This window comes from Manis javanica, chromosome 5 (assembly GCF_040802235.1).
Source record: "Manis javanica isolate MJ-LG chromosome 5, MJ_LKY, whole genome shotgun sequence".
Lineage (NCBI taxonomy): Eukaryota > Metazoa > Chordata > Mammalia > Pholidota > Manidae > Manis > Manis javanica.
The window spans coordinates 79,475,634-79,493,396 of NC_133160.1; the positions used below are offsets into that span (position 1 = coordinate 79,475,634).

At 37.2% G+C, this 17,763-nt stretch overlaps 1 protein-coding gene across 5 annotated transcripts in view; it reads right to left on the reverse strand.

Moving 5' to 3' along the window:
* Positions 1-17,763, reverse strand: part of ANK2 (ankyrin 2) — a 351,461-nt gene that overhangs the window by 272,070 nt on the left and 61,628 nt on the right. Inside the window, exon 1 of one of the 5 annotated variants that reach the window (XM_073237146.1) lies at positions 13,635-14,494. The exons of 3 other annotated variants lie outside the window; for them this stretch is intronic. In XM_073237146.1, the coding sequence (XP_073093247.1) occupies positions 13,635-13,763 (129 nt within the window). In that variant the 5' untranslated portion in view covers positions 13,764-14,494. Of the gene's footprint in view, positions 1-13,634; positions 14,495-17,763 lie in introns of those variants that run through there. One more of the 5 variants, XM_073237156.1, reaches the window with a different exon arrangement.

Here is a 17,763-nt window from a genome sequence, read left to right on the forward strand (position 1 = left end):
ACAGCAGCAGACTCACAGAACCCAAGAATGGACTAACAGTTACCAAAGGGAAAGGGACTGGGGAGGATGGGTGGAAGGGAGGGAGAAGAAGAATATGTGGCATTATGATTAGCACACATAATGTAGGGGGTTGGGGCACAGGGAAGGCAATTATAGCACAGAGAAGACAAGTAGTGACTCTATAGCATCTTACTACGCTGATGGACAGTGACTGTAATGGGGTATGTGGTGGGGACTTGATATGGGGGGAATCTAGTAAGCACAATGTTGCTCATGTAATTGTATATTAATGATACCAAAATAACATTTAAAAAAAGAAAAAAGTGGAAAAAAAAAGAAAATTTTGTCGTCCCATCCTTTATAATGTCTTAATTTCCTTGTTAATCTATGCAATTGAGGAGCAATGTTCACAAAATGTTAAAAGCTCTGGTTGTTTGATTTTGTAACAACTGTCTTTGGTTGGTACAATTTATAAGTTGCCCTAATTTTAGTTTAGGATACTCAAATAGTAATTACATGTTTAGAATCGGTGGGGTATCTTCTGTGTGTCAGGCAATGGTGCTGTGGTACACGAAGAATGTCAGTGGTCATTATGGGCACTGAAAGCTGGTGAATCCATGACACTAGGGCACAGGCTGTTCTGGGCAGGATACTGTTCTCATCTTGTGCATTAAAACTCTGAAGCATGCATGTTTAGGTAAAGAACCTAAAGTCCTCCTTGGTAAACACAGTTATTTATCACTACATCATATAGCCATTTATAAAGAGAACATGCAAGAAGCATTAAGAGAAATACTTGTATGGTCTCAGATCACCGGTCAAGCGCTCTACAGGAGGTTGTTGAACATACATGTTCCACTTACAATACCATTATACATTTGATTGTAACTAAGAAATTAGTGTCAAGTGTGAAGTCAACATTACGTATCTAAATATTTTACCAAGTCAGACTGAGGTAGGTAAGTGAATTATTAAAGGAAAGAAAACAGAACAATTTTACTGAGTTTGGCCATGTGGTATAAAACTTAACTAAAAGGAGAAACAGAGTGCACTTTGGGGAAGACCAAGGAGTGATTCATTAATTGGGAGAGTGTTATCTGTATATGAAAAGCAGCTGTCTGATCATGAAAACTATTAGAGAATCAAGTATGGTTACTAAAAGAGAGAGTTAATCCTCATGGCAAACATGGAAAAAGGACGACTCAGTGCTACATCATCACCAGTAAAAGAGAAGCCACATATTGCCCAGTTTCCTGCACAGATTCAAGGTATGTCTTAGTTCAACAAAGAAGCAGAGAAGTAAGGCAGTTATCCAAGTAATTGAAACCAAGTAAAATTATAATTTTACACACTTACAGGAAGCTAAGAGGTGCTCATGAAATATTAGTTGCCAATGTTATTTTATATATTACAAATTTAATATCACCAACAAATAAAAATACTTCCACCATCACGAAAAAGACAAAAATGATTGTTTTAATTATCACTTTACTCAAAAAGGATTCAAAAATTAAAATGGAAAAAAAGATTTGCATAGGTGCCAATACCATCTGTTTTAAGAGTGCAATATTCAGTATAAGGCAGGCATGATTCATAAGGACCAACTTCAGGTATTTGAAAAATACAACTATGGTGAACAAAATACTGTGCTGGTAGTTTTGGTTATATCATTCAATATACTATACAGAAGTTCTTTGCATGTGCCATTTCTTTAAATACTAATTTATGTAAAACACTGCAGAAGTACATTTCAAACAAACTCAAATTCTGTTTTGCATTTATTACCACCACTGTACCCTTAAAATAAATCATTAAAAATATCATATTAAATTTATCTTACTGAATGTGTCTGGGAGCCCAAGAGAGAGCAAACATTATTCTCTGACAACTTAGACACGATCAGTTTATTTTTACTGAATTCTGTAGTTCAAAACAATTCACTGATAGAAATTTTTACAGTTCAAACAGGCTAGATTGCTGGTTACCTTTGTGCTTTTACATTCATTATAATTTGTATGATTTCTTCTGGATTTGTTAATTGGAATTCTTCCTACTTATTTATTCACTTATTCAACTATCTATTTCTTTTAATATGGACTCATGGGTATTTATTTTATTTATAAGTTATAATTCATTACTTTTATTATTTATTTGGTTGCTCAAATGTCTCTACAGTAGGTCATTGGGAGCTCCTTCAGGTTGACATGCCCTAATATTTGTTGAGCACTTTCTCACTTGAATTAGCCATTTTCCCAAGGAGTTCTTGTTCCTTTGGAAACCATTGGAAAATGACATTTAGAAAAGATCTGGGCTTTCTATAACATCTTCTTATGTTGACAGTCAGTAACTACACTAGTAGGGGTGAGGACTTAATAATAGGCATAACTGTTTAACCACAGTATTGTATCCTTGAAACCAATATAGGATTGTATATCAATGATACAATAAAAAAATAAAACAATGTAAAAAATTTGAAAAAAAGAAAAGGTATGGGCTACATATGTTCATTGTTACTGAAGCACTACTGCTGCCAGCCCCGCTCAATGAACAGAGCTAGGAAATATAAGTATGTGTACACACATACAACACACATCTCTATATATTTCTCTTAGTGTGTGCATTCGCGTGTATATAAAACAATGAGATTACACTGATAACTTCAGGGACATTTTTAATCCTTTGAATATATTTTCTTGTCTCCTCCCACATGAAAAAAACGGTGATATACTAACTAATATTATCATGTGCATAATGTTTTCAAAAACATGGTTTCATTTCAGTCTTTACAACTACTCTGTTTTATGTACACATAGATAGTTAATTATGAGAGCTTATCATTATTAACCCAAATTTACAGAAAAGAAAACCAAAACTGAGGATCAAATCACTAGAATGTGTTGGAGCCTAGCAAGATTCCAACTCTATATTTCATATGTCTTCCATATTCTGAAACAGAAAGACAAATAATATTGTCTTTTATGTAGAAAGTCTCTGTATTTATGTAAGAGAGACATCACCTTGCCACTATTTCAAATTCACCATATATAAAGTAATGTATTTTTATATTCCCCCTGAACTGCACTTAAAATGTCTTATTTCTTTCAATGACACCACCATTTTTTTTATTAAGTATCATTGATATACAATCTTATGCTCAGGTTTCACATGTGCAACATTGTGGTTACTTCATTCCCCCCCATTATCAAGTCCCCCCCCCCATATACCCCATTACAGTCACTGTCCATCAGCATAGGAAGATGCTATAGAGTCACTACTTGTCTTCTCTGGACACCACCGTTTTTTAATAGCATTGAAATGTATAACCTTAAAGTCATTTTTATTCACCCCTCTCTTTTTTCCCTATTCTCATCTGAGTGCTAATACCCATTCTGTTTCCCTCCCCACTGATTTTCCTATGCAACTCTTCCAGTCCAAGCTCTGTTCATCTGTGTTACATTACTTCAGTCTCCTGGGTGACCTCACTAGCTCCACTTCTTCCCCATAATTTCATATCATCACAGAACCTTCCAGAGTTTCTGATTTTTGGCTTCACTGAGTACAGTGAGCTCTTCCTTGCTCTAAAGGTTCTCCTATGCAGGCAACTTTACTTCCAACTATCCACCAGCTCCTACCCAGCCCTATCACTCTGGTCATGTCATTGCAGGCTGGTCATCACTGAAATACTGTCTGTCCTCTGAAATACTCTCTCCACCAAAAGCCAACCTTAACTATCCTTCCAAGGCCCAGATCTATAAAAATAAAAAGCTTTTACACCTAATCTAGCACTGTCCTCTTGATATTAACCTTAAATAAATACTGTTTAGAAGAAAAGTTGCTTGAGAGAAAATATTTTTTTAACTCAACCAAGAATATCATTACCACTCCTTCATTAAAATTTAGCCCATAGTGGTTATTCATTTAATAATTATTCAATCCAAGGAAGTGAAATATCCTGAATTACATTGTATGTATCATATACATCTGAACTCACAATGGAAATGAAAGACTAATTGATGGGAAATGAAGAAAGATTTTTTTTTAATCCAACATAAGGAAGAAGAGAAGTAAACAAATACAATCCACTTAGGTTGACCCTAAGTAGAAAATGTAATTAAAACTAGAAAGCATAATTATCTGAGTTTTTTTATTGAGTTTTATAGAATTTTAAAGATTATTAGAATGATTAAATTGTTTTATAAGCTCTTACACAATTTATAATAGAATACGTAACTCAGAAGGCTCCTGTGTGAAAGCCAATTGCAGTGATTAAAGAGGCATACATTTCAGTTATCAAGCTTCCTTCAATACCAAAAAAATTCTCATATTAGCTTATTAAAAATTCTTCTTTCATTTTTCCAGAGCTGTTTTCTAGTGCAAAACACAGAAGTTCTAAAACACTGCCTCTTGTATTACATGGCTGAGTCTGAATGTTTATGTTCTATACAAAACCCCTGATAGGCTTCGATGAAGTGTTTATAGCCAGAGAATTGGCATCTGCCAGTTGGTCTTCGTCATCTGCCTTCTCCGCATTAACAACTTGTACTTTCACAGATGTCTTTTTCTCCCCCACCCACACCCAGGCTTTGCCTCCCACCCCTCAGAGCCCACAGTGAATCCCCATGTTTTGTAGGTGACTACCTGAATCAAAGCTCCCCCTTTCCTAAGTGACCTCTGTCTTCAAAGCAGTTATTGTTTCCAGGTAACTGGTTCCACTTATACTTACTGGTCTCAGTTGTTTTGGGATGTGACCTGGTTAAATTAAGCATTCTGGCCCAATTTGAAGCAGGAACTGAAAATAAGGAGCAAGTTTATATGTCTACCCGGGGAGAAGTTAGGGGATGTCTTATTTTCACTGAGCTAAGCAGCAGAATGGTTTGAGAGCTGCTGAGGTGTAACTGCTGTCAGCTCTTGTTCATCTTAGCACCTTGCTGGTCAAAGGCAGCTACCATTACTGCCATGGATCGTTATAAAATGATTAACAACAGCATTACTGTATTTCTCTGTGGGTTTATAAGTTGTGGTATTGTCAATATACAGAAGATCTAATAGAAAATAAGAGAACCACATAAGCTCATTTCTGCAAAATGACTTAAAGTCACTATCTGAAATAGAAAATAAAAACAACTGCACAGTTCCAGAGGATTACTTCATTTTCTATTTATCCTGCCTGAACCACCTCCAGAAAATTTCAAGTACCACAACAGGAACTATTTCCTTCCATTACTTCTTTTGTCAGATAATAAAACCTTGCATCATATATATGAAAATAGACAATCACCAACCCCACTTAATGGCCCACATAACATTTTATTCTTGTTATTTGTGAAAATACCTATCACCCCAGGTGGTCTGAGAGCTCCCTAGATGAAGGCACACAGTCTGGGGCATAGTGTTAGCTCAAAAAAATCCCTATTGAATGAAGAAAAACTGGGAAATTCCTCTGAACTATCTCAAGCACTTATAAAAATGAGGAAAATGAGGAGAAGCAACATGAAAAATGGTGCAAAATCATACAAAAACAGAAAGAATTATAACAGTTCATAGATCCTTAACATTTTATAGGTGAGTAAAGAAGTTCAGATCAACTGTCTACCCAATGCCACATTTAGTAGACAGAATTAAACACAGGCTTCCTGATTTGCTTTTATAGAGCTTTAGAAGTAACTGATAATTTGTGTAAATGTCAGTTATTAAATTAGTAAACAGCTTTCTGGTACATTGCCTTGTTCTTTAAAACCTTAGACCTCACATCCACTTCCAATTGTGCAGAATGTCTCAAAACAGTTGGCAGCAAGAGGAGAAGGACAAGTACCAAAGGATCTCACTCATCTGTGGAGGATAAGAACCAAGGAAAACTGAAGGAACAAAACAGCAGCAGAAGCACAGAACCCAAGAATGGACTAATAGTTACCAAAGGGAAAGGGACCAGGGGTGATGGGTGGGAAGGGAGGGATAAGGGCGGGGAAAAAGAAAGGGGGCATTACAATTAGCATGTATAGTGCATGGGGGGCACGGGGAGGGCTGTGCAACACAGAGCAGACAAGCAGTGATTTTACAGCATCTTACTATGCAGATGGACAGTGACTGTGAACGGGTATGTGGGGGGACTTGGTGAAGGGGGGAGCCTAGTAAACATAATGTTCTTTCTGTAATTGTAGATTAATGATACCAAAATAAAATTTTAAAAAAAATGTTGGCAGCTAAACTTGGTTTCAAATGCAAAAGTAATATTTGATCTCTATTTTAATAAAAAACTTAAAATATATCCTTAGAGTTCTGTTTGCACTGTTAGTATTTTTAAAATTTAACCTACAGATTAAATAACTCTCCTGAAAAATAGACATCTAAAAAAAAACATTATTACTCACATACAGATAGACAAAGAGAGGTCACTGGCAGTTTTAATTTTAGCCTTTTTTTAATAGACATGCTATAAGCATGTGAGTTAAAACTCATCATTAACATGTCTCTATGAAAAATACATTAAAGCCAAGATATATGTTAACATGAAGTTATTAATGTGACATAACACTTCTACCAAATAAAGATGAGATTGATATATTTATCATTATTGTTACTCCCCTGATATTTCTCTTAATACTACATATATTGTTTTCTATTGAGGTGTTTCCCATGATATAAGAAGCATAGTAATGATATACAATAAAGGGATGTCTCTAGAAAAAGACTGGGTTGGATTACAGTGAAGCTCTACTGGGAAAGAAAAAAGGCAAACTGCTAATGAAGCAAGGAAAAATACAAGGAGTAACTCCCACTGAACATGTTAGAAGGTCCATTTCAGAAATCTGTACAGCCTGGTAGGGACCCCCTTTCTGGCTACCTGGGCAGCTGCAGTGAATCAGGATGAAGGAAGAGAGTGAGAGAACAGCTGGGAAAATGTTCGTGCGAAAAGCAAGAACATAACCAACCAACCAACCCAGCGACAAAAAACCCTTGCACTATAAGAAGTTGGTGAGTTAGAAATATTAGAAGGAAATATCTGAAGAATTTCAGAAGATAATTCATCTGAGTTGCTTAACCCTTCTTCCTCTTCCCCTACGTGCATAACGTTTTGTATAATTTAGAAGAGATATGGAAAAATCTATCAAAGTCAAGTACAAGAACAAAAAACAGTTGTTGATTTGTGTTAGAAGTTTCAGAAGTGCCAGCATTTCTAAAAGTTCAGGATCTCTAAGGCTGCTAAGTTACCAATTAAATCCCCAGGCCATTTACTTGACTTTATTCAAAACAGGACGATCTGTTTAAGACCTAACTTTTAAATCACATTTTAGTGGCTTTCCTTCAAAACTTTAGTTTAGATAACTCCTGGATCCATTCGGAGCTTAGTTATGTAGAACTCAGAAACACACAAGCCCCATTTCTGAAGATGATTCAATTAGGGCAGAGATAGTCATATTGCAGACCCTGAAGCCTTACAACTTACCTCTTAAACACTGGTTTCCTGCTCTCCATGCACAGAATTAATTGGTTATTATATAGACCAATTAGTCTCATTAAACTCTCAAAAAGTTGCCAGTGTTTCCTATCTACACGTGGAAAATTTTTCTCAATGGCAATTTAGAGTTATATCGATCATTATATGTAAATCTGTTATTGCTACAAATACAAAGATGAACTAGAGTAGATTTGGTGAGGGGCTAGAAATATTTATTACAGTGGTTTCCAGTTCTAGTTGGTATCATAAGAGAGCTTTAAAAATACATAGATTATGGTCTCTTTTCCCTCCTAGTCTCCCCCATGAGACTCATTTATTAGGAATGGGATGGAGCCAGATGCCTCTGATGAGATTTTCCACACTATACATTCAAATTCACAAGTCACCTTAGGAGCAAAAGGGTCACATTCAAATAGCTGATGATTCCACTACCAATTTATATAGAACTCCAAAATGTGGGGATTGCCTTCTTTGTACTATTCTTTATTTTAATATGTGGTGTCTCATTCACTGAGAAGTATTTGTTCTGAATTATTTTGAGAAATACAAATGAAAAATGGTGACAAACGAAAAAATATAAACACAAAAAAATCATTAAATATGGTGTAAGTAGAATTTTTAACTTCCTTGTATTTCCAGAGTCCTACAATACTTCCACAAGTATTCTTTATGATGTCAAAATGTGCTGTAAATATCATTACTTTTTCCCAAGTGACTAACAATGTAATTAATAAAAGGTTGATAATAAAGGACAACTATTGATTCTGATTTTTTGAAGATTAAAACATTTATATGAAATCAAATTAATAGAACAAAAAAAGGGAAAAATTACACTGGGTTGTGTTTAATGATTTTATATTCCAAAAATAAATTAAATTCCCTCAGAGTGGTAGCTTTTTTTATATTAGTATTTTAACAGTCTTCTTAAAAACTTATCTCAAGCCATATAATTGGGACTATTTTTGCCACAGCCCAACAAATTTGACAGCTGTAATCCTAAGCTAGTACTTAGTCACCCACTCAATAGTTGAAAGAGGTTCTTTATAATTAACAACTAATAAAAACTCAGACTGTCAATGCTGGCAAAGAGGGTCATTAATCGTGCAAGTCACTTATATAAAGATAATTGTTCTAGCCAAGAAAGGGTTTGTGAATTGAACTAAGAAAAGGAGATAGAATGTTAAAGAGGAAGAAAATGGATTTAAAAAAATAGAAGCCTCCACATGTACATAGATTTGCCTAGATATATTTACGTAGACGCAAAAGGGAAAGAAAATCAACAAAACTTTCAAGTTTTCACTCATAAGTGGACAGTAGGATATAAGAGCAACCATCCATATAAAGCTCATCACATCAGCCATCTACCCTATCCTTAGTGCGGTTTCTGGAAGTACTGACTTACTGATGAATGGTTCATAGGAAGATATATAAAGACAATGTGATATAAGTCTTAAAAAATGTTATTGAAATTTTCCATATTTGAAGAGTACCAGAATGCATTATATTGAACCATACTATTCTGTTATGATTTGTAGTTTTAATCACATTGTATTTGGTTTGATGCCTAGAAATCTTTGTGCTCTTGGCTAAATGTTGCTATTCTCAGAGTTGGGCTTCCCTTTGAAATAAGGCTGCTGAGTGCCTAAGCATGAGACTCAAGGGCAGGAGGGACGACTGGCCTGTCCACTCTTCTACATAACACGGTCACCCACAGAACACCAGGGGAGGCAGGCATAGCCAGCCATTATATTTGATGTTTATTTACAACTCATTCTTATAACACAATGCAAAAGCTACAGAATACATTCCTCCCCACACTTGCAAATAAATGTTCTTCCATTTTAACAAAATACACTATAATAACTTTTAAAAGTCATCTCCTTATGTCCCCTTGCAACTTGGTGGTAATTCCATGATATACACTCTATAAGTATTCTCACTGTCATCAACTTAATAACCATGTGGACAAGGAGAATATGGTGGGGGGAGTCCCTCAAAGGTTATCCTAGAAATAAAAACTCTTGTTCCCTCCAAGATAATAATTATGTAAATAAAAAGCAAAAGCGAAGAACTGATCGAACCCTTTTCTATAAAATTCAATGAAAACAACTTGGAAAAAAGTTTGCTTTTATTTTCTACTTAATCCCATGCAAAAGTCACTTTTTGGTGTCAGTTTAATAAATGTAAATAGGCAAATACATTTTTAATTCCTAATAAAATTGTAAGAAAGAATGAAGATTTTTCAGTTTATCATTGACAGCAATTGCTATACTAAAGGAACAAATGTTGATTTCTGATAGTTGATTTTCCAAGAAATCTAATGAAATATTTAAGTACAATGACAGTATTAACCTTAAACTTATATAGTTCCCTCTCAAATATGTTATTTAGTCTCATAGTAACTAAGTTTCTTTCAATTTTAGGAAGGTATTTCAGAGGTGAAGATACTGTCACCCTGGCAGATTAAACAATTTGCTTAAGCTCTACATTCAGTGTAAATTCAAGACCAAGAAATCCTATTACCCTTTTTTTTTCCCTCAATGAAAGCTGAAGCCTGGATTCAAATCCAAGCCCTGCCACATATTAGTTACATATATGATTGAGTTCCATAACTCTGAGTCTCTGTTTCCTTGTTTATGGAGAGAATACCTAATGTATAGGACCGTCATTCAGAATAAAGAGTACAACATGTATAAAGTGCCAGATATGGGCCACATTGGTACTCAATAAATATTATTTATCATAAATTTTTCTTTTACAGGAAGTATGAACCCTGGCATTTTTAATAGTACAAATTAAAACAATAATAAGAATTTCTTAGGCATTATGATGCTAAGAACTAATGTTATAAATTGCCTATTACATCATATAATTCCAATGAGTGTTGTAGACATGATGTGTTGGAGAACAATTTGTTCAGGCTAGAAATGGAGAACATACCTATTTATCTGAAAATAACTGGTAATCGCAACTTTAAATGAGGAAGATCACTTAAATAGATGCATACTTTCAAGGATGGGATTGTTTTGGGGGTTTTTTGCTGATTCTTTGTTACTTTTCCAAATTAAAAAAAGTACAGTTGAGAAATAATATGTGGTTGTGGAAAGAGTATTATACTCGAAATCTCTTTCTAGAACTAAGTCTTACAAGTTTGTGAGAAATCATTACTTTTGGCATCTTTCTCAAGTCTAAAATTCTCAGATATTAATGTTAAAAACTGGACATATAAAGAAATGACTTGAGTTAAAGTAAGCTAATAATTAGAACAAGAATATCCTCTTATCCCTGAGAAAAGCTAGAATATCAATGTACTCGAGTAAATAAATGTTAAATCAGTCTGTTTTGGCTAATCTTAATTATGGTCCCTTTGCTTAAACCTTAGTTTTATTCTAGCTCTACCACAGTATGAAACATATACAATATACACTTGGTACATACTGTATTTAAATATTACCAATGCAGATTATAGATAAAAAAAACCTGAACATTTTTATTCTAAGATAAATTCTGCTTCTAATGAAGTTGAAATTAGGTCCTCTAGTATGCAAATAGAGCCATTTTAAAAAGCTACACCACTGACAACCTGGTACAGGACTTATAGCCAAGCATGCAATGTGTTTCAAGCTTACAAATAATTTAATTTTATTTAAAGTGTATGCATTATAAAATAATAATGCAAAGATACTTCTGATTAACAGCAAGTTTACAAAAAAACATTAAAATAAAAAACAAATATGAGGCTGCCAATAATTTTTACTTCAATAAAATCTTTTCAAAATCAGCTTACATATTTGTTCAAACTCCGTAGTTGGTTGGTATCTGCATTGGGGCAGATCTCTGAATTCTGTAAACAGACAGCTTCATTTGCAAGACACTGTACAAATGGATTTGTAAACCATACAGTCTGTCATCTCTACAACAAATGGACGTATTACTTTATAGTTATAAAACGGCATCAGCAAATAAAGTACAATAATTTCCAGATTACTTTCTGGAGATGACATTCCAGAGGGCCACTAATAGGCTACCATCTTTTTTCATTTCTTTATGAAGTACTTACTATCCTATATCCTTAAGGAATAATAATGAGGCAAAATTTTCTTCTCTCAAACCAAATTTTACAATTGGCTCAAGTGGCTGTGTGTGTGTGTGTGGTGGTGGTTGGAGGGGGTAGTGGGGAGTGGTGGTGATGGTGGTAAATGTATTTAGAAAATAAATCTGATGCAGGTGAAAAACCAGCCACTCTTTTAGTATTTGTTGTGCTGCATAAATACCTATGTAATGTCACACACGTCTGAAGTAGGAAAGGGAACAAGATCAATCGGTATGTATTTAAAAGAAGAACAAATAGTAGCTATGCCTTATTATCTCTATTTCTCCTAGTCTGGTTTAATATTATCTAAATGTGAAGATCAGATGACCCACCATATGACTACATTATTACCTGATGATTTTGCCCACCGTGTGGATTCCAGCTAAAGTGATGTGGCATCCAAGCAACTGAAGTTCTTAATATCTGTTGGCACTTTCCTATTTTAATCATGTAGTTTTTCAATTTCGATGAATTACAGAAAAACAGGGAAAGCAATCAAACTAGATACAGAAACAAACCAGAGTGAGGCCAAAAGATTTTTCAGGTGTATGCATGGTATTCTAGCTAAGAAAGTCACGAGGTCACAACTGAATGCTGAATAAGTACTCCTGGCGAAGAAATAATACACTGTGTTTGGGAGAACAAGGAATAAAAAAGATATAATCACAGGAGGAAATGCTTTATGCAGTAAAGTTTCCACTTAGATAATCAAAAACAACTGCAGAAGCTGTCAAGGAGGAAGCCAACTCCCACAAAAGAGGCCAATGATACTTTTAATATTATAAAAAAGAATTAATGAATCCTTGAAACAAGGCCTTTGAAAGATCAGACAAGCAGATTTAAAGTTTTCCCTAAAAGGGAAATTATAATATACTGCTACTTTCATTTATTTGTGTTGCCTGATAACAGTCATTTGATCTAACTAGCAGTGAATAAGTAGTAAAATTGAAATATAATGAATCCCTGCGCAGTAAGATCTCAACTTCATGTGGGTACTCAAGTGTCTTTACAAAAATGAGGCAAAGATAACGTCCCCCAAGTGAAAAGGTAAACATATCTATTATTGAAGGAAAAAAAAGTCATTGAGCATGTGGATTATTAAGCATATGGATCCCCAGCGCATCCCTAATCCCAGAGCTATGTTCAACAACAGCTTGTATACAAACCACTATTTTTTTTATGCACTGTTAAATGTAATATGCCATTTATCATCTTCTGAAATTATTCAGTGACCTACTTTGTTAATTAAAGCATTTACAAAGATCTTTCCTTACGGACAACTCACTGGCTAAATGAATATTTCAGTTTCACCAAATTGTAGGATTATTTTGACTTTAAAGAAAAAATATATTTTAAAAGATAGAAAGAGAGAGACAATTTTATAGTTTAAAAGAATGGGACCCAAGGTTGTATCCCATTATTTAACCTTGGTCATTTCATTTAATTGCTATAGTCAGAGAAGCAGCATTGTAAGATTAATGATGGAAACCAAAAAATTAAGTAATTACAATTAAAATTTTAAAGATGCAGAGACACAGCTCACTGCACCAGTATCTTCGTGCTGTTTCACATAGAACAGTGACAACCTTCAGAAGGCAAAAAAAAAAAAAAAAGAGTAAATAAAACCTGTGGTTTACTCTTAACCAGAAATCCACATCAGATTATAGAGTCAGTGAGAAGGCTTGGTGCTAAATAAAGGTCTAGTAGTAGAGATAAGGAACAAGACCAGGAAAATACTTTAACCCTCCAACCATAAATCAACCCCTTCCTTCTTCTATAACAAGTGTTCAGAGGCACTTGGAGGAATAAAGCACCTGGCTTTGAGACTGAATAACTGTAATTGAGAAGAACAGAGAAAAATGAAGCGGAGGTATTTTTGCTTTGCTTGGTTAAAGCAAAGAAAATTGCCCTGCTCTGACATCTCCTCCCAATGCAGCAAATTTAGGCATGAGCTATATAGGCTGCATACCGAGCTTGCAAATGGTGCAGGGGAATGATGGAAGGGAGGATGAAGTTGCCTGTTCTGAGGCTGATGGGTCGACACAGAGCCACAGGGGAAAAGGGTTAAAAGGAGGCTCCCCATACCTTTCTTTTCCGCTCCATCCGTTCCCTGGGGATTTTCCGTTGTTTTTTTCTCTCTCTCTCAAGATTTTTTTCCTTTTCATCCAGTTCAGCTTCTCGAACTTTTTTAATAGAAGCTGCAGCGTGAGCCATTTTGCAAAGGAAATCAGCAGAAGTAGTTGCTGCAGTTCAGTTTCCAGTCCCCAGTAACCCAGGTGATTTTAGAGCTAGATGGAGATGGGATTTCCCCCACCAGGGCAATGGCTGGCAGCCAGAGCACTTACAAAATGATCTCCTCCGCCCCCGAGCTGGGTCATAATCTTACTGCGGCACCCGTAATTGAGCACAGAGTGCCAAGGCCCCAGGGCAGGCCCCCAGCTGCTCGCACCTGCGCGCACGCGGGCAGAGGTGCGCACCCACCCTCGGAAAGGGCCCCACGGGAAGGCGGAGCACTAGACTTGAAGCTCTTCAGCAGTTGGGTGGCCACAAGTGCAGATAAGCATCCTACTAGTTGAAAAAGCCTTCGTTAGCCACACATCAAGGACTGGAATAGTCTTTGGGGACTCCTCCAGACAGCCTGTGTCTTCCGACTGGAGCCAGGAAGAGGCCACCTCTGTGGAGCTGCTGGGGGGTGGGTAGTGCACTGCCGTTTCCAGCCACACCTCTGCAGGGTGAGAGGAAAATGGTGCAGTCTCTCTGAACGACTCGCTGCCGAGGCTGCCGCTGTTGCTGTTGCTATTGCTACGGCTGCTCTGCTGCAGCACAGGACGTTAATTCCTGCCTTTTAAATCTCTCAGCCCTTCCCTCTCCGAGTTTCATTTAAAGAGAGGAGTCAACGCTGCCGTGTGGGGAGATGAGCACAGCTGGAGTTACTTGCCGCTCCCAGAACAAGACAGGGGCGAGCGCCTCTGGGAAGGGCAGGGAGCAGCCCGGTCCTCACGGTCGTTTACAAGAGCCACGTGAAGCTGCATTAGGAGCTGTTAGTGAGCGCTCATCATCATCTGGGCTCCGCCCAGGGTATCCCGGAAGAAAGAGAGAGCCCTCAAAAGAGGGAGTGGAGGGCAGAAGCAGAGAAAGGGAGGCGGCAGGCTGCTAACTCCTACAACCACTCTCCATCTCTCTAAGCAGCACATAGGTCCTCAGTATGAATGACCAAAGGCTTTTGTTGAACATCAAATTAACATTAAGGAAAGTGATGAAGTAAAGAAGGATTAATGTTTCTGGATGTTCCTGTATATGTATCCAATAGGGAGATGAAATAAAAGAAGACAGAGGATGCAACTTGTTAACTCAAGAAGAACGCAGCACTTAGCCTGATTCTGGAGAGAAGGATCGCAGGGCGAGGGCCGGCACTGTGCTGGCGCCATGACGGTGCAGGGGTCCCTTAACGTCCAGCCAGCACTTAGTTTCTCATGCATGGGGAGCAAAACTCTCTCTGATTTGAATAGCTGAGAATTCATCTAAACTAGACAAATCAGCTTCTTATCAAGTCCTTCACCTGGAAAACCTTGTACATATTTACAAAGTAACACACAAAGACATACAGGCTTCCTGGGAAAAGAGAATGTGGGTTTGGGGAGGATTCACATACCTCCTGAACCAGGTTGAGTCATCACCTGGCACTTGATATAACTTAATTTGAAACTTTTCTCCTCTGAGGTACTTCAAGATAATCAGCTGTGAGGGTGTCAAACCAGTTATTAGGAATAAAAGTGGTTCAGGGAAAGCAGCAAGTCTGGAGCACATTGTGTTCCTAACACCATCTGGCATTCTCTTGTCTTCTGAATACTCTGTTTACAACCAAGCAAGTCTTTCTTGATTTGTGTATGCCCTTTTAACTTAACAACATGCGCCCCAACAAAATGAGGCTGCTACACTAAAAAAGGCCTTGTGACCTGTTTATTTTCTTTAAAAGTAATCATACTGGTCTGAGATTTCTTGTTTGCTGATTTGAGTAGTAGAGCCTGGAATGGGGCGTTTTGAGTGGGTTCCTCCTCCAGAGACGGACTGACTGCGCAGTGCTGCGCCCAGGCCCTCTGGCCCTCTGGCCCCAGGCGACCTGCTCTGAGAGGGCCAGCCGGCAGCTTCCCTGACAGTGCGGGTGACTCTGGGGCTGCTTCTGGGACAACGCGTTTCCCATGGCCCCTTTAGAAACTCTTTATACTATGGCGCAGTATCTTTTGCCCTCTGTAGATTTCGCAAAAGTAAGGTGAAAAATCACAAGCACCGCTAGAGAAGTGAGGAGTTCCTGTGGTCAGAAATAACGTTTGTTTATTTCATTAGCCTTTAATGAGTTCAACAAACCTACTTGTGAGCTCCTACAAGATAATTTTATTATTCTCTTTCTTAATGCCAGGAAAATTACACTTTTTAAAAGCTTCAATCTAATAACTTAAAAGGAAGTTCTTTTTCTTAGTCCCCAAGATTCCCTCAACTTTTCTACAAAAAAAGCATATCTCTTTTTGTCACTTGTCTTATGAAGAATAGCTAATGAATCAGATATTAGATGTTAATTTGACTGACATATAAACCTCACAAAGCACCATGATTACCAGTAACAACAATTGCACTACTTTGCTTTTATTTTCTAATATCTTTAGACGGAACACAGAAAAGAAAAGTCACTGTTCTTACAGTTGACACCACTAGAAGGCAAATGACTTGTTCCAGACAGCCTTCAAGGACAGTTTGCCACGGCAGGAGGGAAGGGGTGCAGCGCTCTTAAATCGGTCCTCCTTGGGAGGAGGAACCCACTCAAAACGCCCCATCTTGGGCTCTACTACTGAAATCACAGAACAGGAAATCTCAGACTAGTATGAAGATTTTTGCATAAAATAAACTGATCACAAGTCTTTTTTTAGTATGTGATTTTTCACTTAGCTTTTCCCCAATCATAGAACATATTGCTCCCACATGAGATAGATAACAACAGACAATCCTTTTTGGAGTGCCAGGCAGATTAGACATTCCTACTCAGCGATAACGCCGTCTCTCTACAGCTTATTAAATAGCCATGAGAAATGATTCTATAATCATTCCTTCTTGTATATTTGTGTAGCTCAAACTTTCCTATGATTTCTATTTATTGAAAAAAAAATCACTGTCATTTTTCTGAGGAAACAGAGCAGTGCACAACTCACCTGCTGACCTCTGCACAGACAGGGCACCAGGTTCCACTCCCAGGAGCTCCCGGCCATTTAAATGATGCATGCACCGCATAAAGGAGTCTTCCCATCAAGCGTCCAGCAGAGATACAATGCTGGCTGAATTTTGAACTTGTAACAAAAGCTGCTTCCTTCCTCAAAGCATCTTGGCTATCAATGGAATAATTAGCTGTGTCTGCCTTCAAAGTAAGGAACACACTGTTGTTTACATTTAAACTTGAGAGCCAGCATAGACTGCCCTTCAGAGAGGACATACTTCATTTTAAAGACAGAAGAGAAAATGGACATTTGCTGTCCTAGGTGTCCAGCACTCCATTGATCAGAATCCAAAGAAAATCCTTCTCAGGCATCAGGCATCAGTCAGAGCATCGTTCAATAACTACTGCGCTAGCCATATGCAACTTAATCCCCCTTTTCTTTCCACAGCCTCACCCAGGAGAAAGCAGCTATGCAATTAAACAGCATATATTGTCACTCTACCACAAATGGAGTGTGGGCAGTAAGTGGGAAAAGAAGCAGATGCACTACAAAGACAGTTAAAACATCACCTAGTCAGAAAAAAGAAAAAGAAGGTTCTGCTCACTTGAGCTGTGAGCCAAGAGTTCATTCCACTCCAGTTTAATGGTGTTTATCCATATGTGAGAATCTGTGTGTTCGGAGACTAATGAATGGTCGGGCAATATAACACAAAACTGAATGAGTGCCTTCACTGATACATCATCCCCAGTGTGTTTTATCTGAAGCCAAATCCAAAAGTCAATTTGATAACATAAAATTTAATAAAGATTAATAAAACAGAGCTTGCTAAAAATATAATAGATCCTACTTTCGGTTGATAATAATTTCTGTAAGGAGAAGATTTGGTTGAAATTAGAATACCCAAAAAGTATCTTCCTTCTACTTCTGCCTGAGGAGTAGAAGCACGGGCACCTCAGCTCCTCAGTTTCCATAGTTTTGGATGGAGACCCAGAAGCAGACTCCAGATGCCC